The sequence below is a fragment of the Kryptolebias marmoratus genome, linkage group LG9 (genome assembly GCF_001649575.2).
Source record: "Kryptolebias marmoratus isolate JLee-2015 linkage group LG9, ASM164957v2, whole genome shotgun sequence".
NCBI classification, from domain to species: domain Eukaryota; kingdom Metazoa; phylum Chordata; class Actinopteri; order Cyprinodontiformes; family Rivulidae; genus Kryptolebias; species Kryptolebias marmoratus.
This window is the reverse complement of record NC_051438.1, coordinates 20,193,055-20,198,560: the sequence shown is the minus strand read 5'-3', so window position 1 is coordinate 20,198,560 and position 5,506 is coordinate 20,193,055. Positions and strand designations below refer to the sequence as shown.

The 5,506-nt window shown below is 47.0% G+C and overlaps 1 protein-coding gene across 1 annotated transcript; it reads left to right on the top strand.

The window, feature by feature from the left end:
• Nucleotides 1–4,371, top strand: foxo4 (forkhead box O4; the record flags this gene model as incomplete). The annotated part of the gene is given in 3 exon segments (XM_025004220.2): nucleotides 1–183; nucleotides 1,469–2,959; nucleotides 3,237–4,371. Coding segments are annotated over 2 exon segments (1,524 nt in total). The 3' UTR covers nucleotides 2,930–2,959; nucleotides 3,237–4,371.
• Nucleotides 4,372–5,506: the final 1,135 nt, after the last annotated feature.

Here is a 5,506-nt window from a genome sequence, read left to right as displayed (position 1 = left end):
CCCCGCAAGGGCTCGTCGCGCCGCAACGCGTGGGGGAACCAGAGCTACGCCGACCTGATCAGCCAGGCAATCGAGAACTCCCCGGAGAAGAGGCTGACCCTGGCTCAGATCTACGACTGGATGGTGAAGACGGTGCCTTACTTCCGGGACAAAGGAGACAGCAACAGCTCGGCCGGCTGGAAGGTGAGACTTGATTCAATTAGTCCAATTAAATCTCAGAAAACCAAGGAACTGCTGAATGTCCCTTAAAACGAGACATGGTCCTCATTAAGCTGCTAATGAACTCATTACAGGAGGAAAACTGTTTTAAGTTTATAAATAACAGCTGAAGAGTCAGGGTTTTCTGCAGGGAGACAGAAATGTTTACAGCTTTGCTGCTTTTTGTCTGTGAAGTTGGACACATTTTAGCTTGAAGTGGCTGCAGATTTTAACACAAGCTAGAGAAAATTATTACCTTTTTCTGTTAGAGAAGCTAAAAGAAGCAGAACTCTAGATAAACAGCACAAAAGGCTGGGTAAAAGTAGATAAACGCCAGCTAAAAGGAGCAAAAGGCTAATTAAAAGCTAAAAGAGCAAAACACCTGCTTGGAGCTAAAAGTGGCAAGATGTTAGTTAAAAGCTGAAAGAAGCAAAACATCAGCTAAACAGCACAAATGTTGTTAAAGGCTTGCTAAAAGTAGCGGTATGCTAGCTAAAAGTACCTAAGGGTAGTTAAAAGCTAAAGAGCAAAACATGCCAGGCAGAAGTTTAAAGTAGCAAAGTGCTAGCTAAAAGCTAAAGGAAGCAGAACATTAGCTACATAGCACAAAGACTAGGTAAGAATAGCAGTATGCTAACTAAAAATAGCAGTGGCTAGCCAAAAGCTAAAATAAGCAAAACACCTGCTAGGAGCTAAAAGTAGCAAAATGCTAGCTCAAAGCTAAAAGAAGGGAAACTGACAGTGATTCTGGGTGTTTCTAAATGTCCTGAAGACACCAAACGTCCCACAGCTAAATATCATCTTGATCAAGTTTCTGAAAGTCGGTTAAGTCCAGTTTGAGTTTCTGAAGAAGGTTAATATGTTTGTCCTGCACAGAATCAGGCAGGTCAAACTAAACGATAATAACAACCTGCAAAACATCAAATATTGAAGCTAAAATAAGTTATTTGAACTCTCAAAGTGTCAGAATTAACAACACTTTTATTAAAGTGTTGGATTAACCAAAAATCCCTTTGGGTGTAAAATTATACAGTTAATAAAACGTAACATTTATAATAAGAACATTATCAGGAAACGGGACAAAATAAACAAACATTTAACCAAAACACTGAATAACTTTACAATAATTAGTTTTTTCTCTTCATTTGTTTCTTTTATGACCCTCTAATATATCAAAAAACTGATCAAACTGTTAAAATGACTTAAACTGTGTAAAATATGTGAACAACAGAGGTGTCATTTCCTGATTTTTCCTGTTTTTTGTTTTCAGAATTCAATCCGCCACAACTTATCACTCCACAACAAGTTCCTGAGGGTGCACAATGAGTCAACGGGGAAAAGCTCCTGGTGGATGCTCAACCCCGAAGGGGGGAAGACCGGGAAGGCTCCTCGCCGCAGGGCCGTCTCCATGGACAACAGCAGCAAACTGCTGAAGAGCCGCATGAGGGCCAAGCAGACCAAGAAGCAGGCGGGGGCGGCCGGCGCCGGGGGGGCGCTGCCCGGCGACGGCGCCACGGGTTCAGCCGGCGCCGACAGCCCCAACTCGTCCCAGCAGTTCTCTAAGTGGGGGGTGAACAGCAGCAGCCCCTCGTCCCGCGGCAGCCTGGACGACGCGGACATGTGGACCACCTTCCGCCCGCGCACGAGCTCCAACGCCAGCACCCTGAGCGGGCGCCTGTCCCCCATTGCTCCCGTCCAGGAGGACGACGACGATAACCTGCCTGAGGACGGGCTCCTGGGGAGGTACCCCAGCAGCAGCCTGACCCCCACCCTCACAGAGGCCGTCATGGAGGAGCTGGACATGATCGACAACCTCACCTTGATGACGGGGCAGCAGGGCGGGGCCAGTCCCAGCACGGCCCCGCCAGCCCCTCCCACCACGCTGCCCTGCGCCTCCACCCTGCTGCAGCGGGGCTCCAGCTTCACCTCCTTCCATCAGCTGCAGTCGGCCGCGCCGCCGGCCCCCGCCAGCGCCGGGGCCCAAGCCCCCTCCTCTCTGTGCGGGCCGAGCAGCAAAGAGCCGACGACGTTCAGCAACTCCATCTTCAACCCCATGCCCAGCTCCGCCTCCCATGGAAGCAGCCATTATGGCACCCACGTCCCCTCCAGCCTGCAGGCGCTCCTCACCTCCGACTCGCCTCCTCCGAGCGACATTCTGATGTCCCAGGTGGACTCCCTGGTGGCCAGCTCAGGCGGGATGGGGCAGCTGGGGTTGGGGTCGTCTGTGGTGGGCGTGAGGCCCGGCTCCAACCAGCTGCAGATGAGTAAAGGGCTGGAGCCGAACAGCGTGGCGCCGATGGCGCTGCAGCCCCAGCAGCACCACCTCCACCCGCAGCAGCACCATCAGATGAGCATCGGGATGATCCTCTCCGGGATGTCTCCAGACCCGTCGCAGCTCCCCGCTCTCAAAACCCACCACCCAGCGGCGCCGGCCATGAGCTCTCACCACGGCGGGCCCATCTCCTCGGCCAATCAGAGCATGAGCCTCCAGGCGCTGAATCAGTACGCGCCGCCACCCAGCTTCCCCGCCGCCCCGGACCGCCTGCCCGTAGACCTGGATGTGGACATGTTCACTGAAAACCTGGACTGCGACGTGGAGTACATTATCAACAGCGACCTCATGGACGGAGAAGGCATGGATTTCAACTTTGACCCCATCCTGCCTGGAGGCCAGGGCTACCCGGGCCCCACCACTACGCAGGGGTCGGCTCACAGCTGGGTGCCCAGCTAATCCTTCGGCTCGGCCCACAGAATCAGACAGGTAGGCTGAACTTTTCTTTACCTCACAGAGAGCGACGAAGCAGCATTACTCATTTAAAACTAATAAAAAGAGGGAAAAACCGAAACAATCAGAGCGTACGGCTCTGTGGATAAACTTGTTTCAGAGCTGAAACATTTAGCCTCTTTTAGCTTCATGTAACTGTAAATTAAACATTTAACATCACGGTATCATAAAGTCACAGGTAGTTAACGTTCAGCTCTTTGGGTTTTCCGGGTTTCTGAACGGCAGCGATACCAACGCCGTCTTCTCTTTGCAGGAACAGAGCTCCACTCGACACAAACCTCACAGATCAACAGAACAACCGGTGCATCCTTCTTCCCAGCGGGCCGAAGAGACTTTTTCTTTTTTTTTTTTTTTTTTGGATAAACACAAAGTTTCTTGACGCCTGACCCACGTCATGTGCCAAGACACGCAGAGGACAACGGGGAGATTCAGGCTACTACGCACAGTTTTTCCTCCTCTTTTTTTGATCTTTGTAACACTTTGGCAAAAAAACTGTTTGTTTTTATTCCTTAGAAACTGAACTGAGAACTTTTTTTTTTTTTAAAGAAAAAAGAAGATGTGTGACGTAATAATATTGTTTGGAGTGGAAAAGACAAATCGTCGTCTCCCCGCTGCTGGGAGTTTGCATTTCAGTCGAGCTGCGGCGGAGCAGCTTCGGGTGTGGTACCCTGGATTTATCTGGCTCTGGTGTGGAAAACCCTTTTTTTTTGTCTTAATTATTTGTAGAGAAATGGCCAGTTTTCGCCAGACCAAAGGCCGCGCGGTCGGCCGAACGAGGCGCGAACCAGCCGCTGGGCCGTCCGAGCCGGGAGGAACAGCGCGGTTGAGAAAAAACTGGACGACTGATGTTTTAAACACAAACGTTCGGCTCGACGCGTCGCCCGAACTGCCGCTTTTAAACGGAACAGCGAGAAGAAAAAGAGTCCCTTTCCATGCAGACTTGGAAGATGTCTCTTTTGTTTGTTTTTAATCCCTGATGTGCAGTTAAACTAACAAAATGAAGAAATGTGATTTGTGAATTTACACGCAGGGGCATTCAAGAGTAAATTTAGTCGCTGACGAGTGATTGGGGATGTCCTCCGCAGGAGAATGCTTCCACTTTTCTCTCTCGCTCCCTTCTTCCTCATGTTTTTCTATTCGAGTCTGTGCATTTTTCAAAGCACTTAGGTTTCCTGCGACACAGGAACCCCAAACTACGAGAACGCATCCACGTTAGAGGATCATTTCAATTTAAAAATATAAAAAACTAAAGAGAGAGAGCGTATAATCTTAAAAAAGAGACAATTTAATGTAGACGTTGCACATGTACTTGACGGCACGCTATGCAGACTTATCAGGAATGGAAATCTTGAAGGAAATTAAAAAAAAAAAAAGAAAGATCTCTTCTTGAAGGCTTTCGCTATTTAAGATTTGTTATTTTTTTGGTGGGTGGGAGGGTGGGGTTTTGGGATGAGAGTGTCCTCTCACACTTTAATTTTTAAATACTAACGCTAAAGCAGTTAATTCACAGTGTGAGACGTACAGAGAGAGAGAAAAAAAGAAGAAGAATATATTTGATTATAGTTTTAATATACAATTTAGATCGAGGCGATGAATCAGATATTAATACAGAGAAATATATTACTAATGGCGGCTTTTTTAAGAAACAAAAAAAAAATCGGAGGAAGCATTCTCGGATCATTTTTAACAGTGATTTTTCTACACTTATTTTTCTAAAGGACGCGACTCGCATAGATGTTTTTACGTAACCAAAGGAACACTAATATTTGCGTTTGCATGGCATTTAGGGAGCGCTTGGGCCCGACAGTATCCTTGGTGTACATAAGCTTTGCGAAACATACCTGTAATGTGATTTTATTTTATTTTATCCCCCCCCCCCTCCCTTCTTGTTTCGTTTTGAAAGACGAATACTTGATAAAATGTCAGCTAAGATCCCCGCCTCGCCCCGCCTGCTTCACGCTTCTTTGTCGTTTTATTTTTTTATTTTTTGGGCTTGTCTGTTGATTGATAATTAATTTTGAGTGAAAATCTTTATCAGAAACGTTCTCATCTCAAAGTAAAAACTCACACAACTGTTACCTCTGAGAAGAAAAGCAGCAGGAAAAAAAAAATGCATTTTTTGTTTCTTTTTTTTACTGGAAAAGCGGCGCGTCTTCGAGCGATTTTCTTTTGCAGGCATCACGTTTTAATTCCTTTAACTTCAGAGACGTGATCGTAGCTAACCAGCTGTTTGGTTTGTTTTTGTTTTTTGTTTTAAAATTTTTTAACACCCGATATTCAAAACACTAAAGCACGATGTCGCTTCGTAGCAGGACGTCTTTCTCCTCCTCCCTCTGAACATTTTTTTATGTTTTTAGTTTGAATTTTGTGATCTGTCCCGTGTAGAGCGCTCTCCCTGAACGTTTTACTTTTTGTTTTTTTTACTTTTTGAAACGGTGCTAGATGAAATCGTTTGTGATGTATTTGCGATGCAGTGGGCGCATATCAGGGTTCGTAAGTTTTCCACCCCCCCCCCCCCCCCCC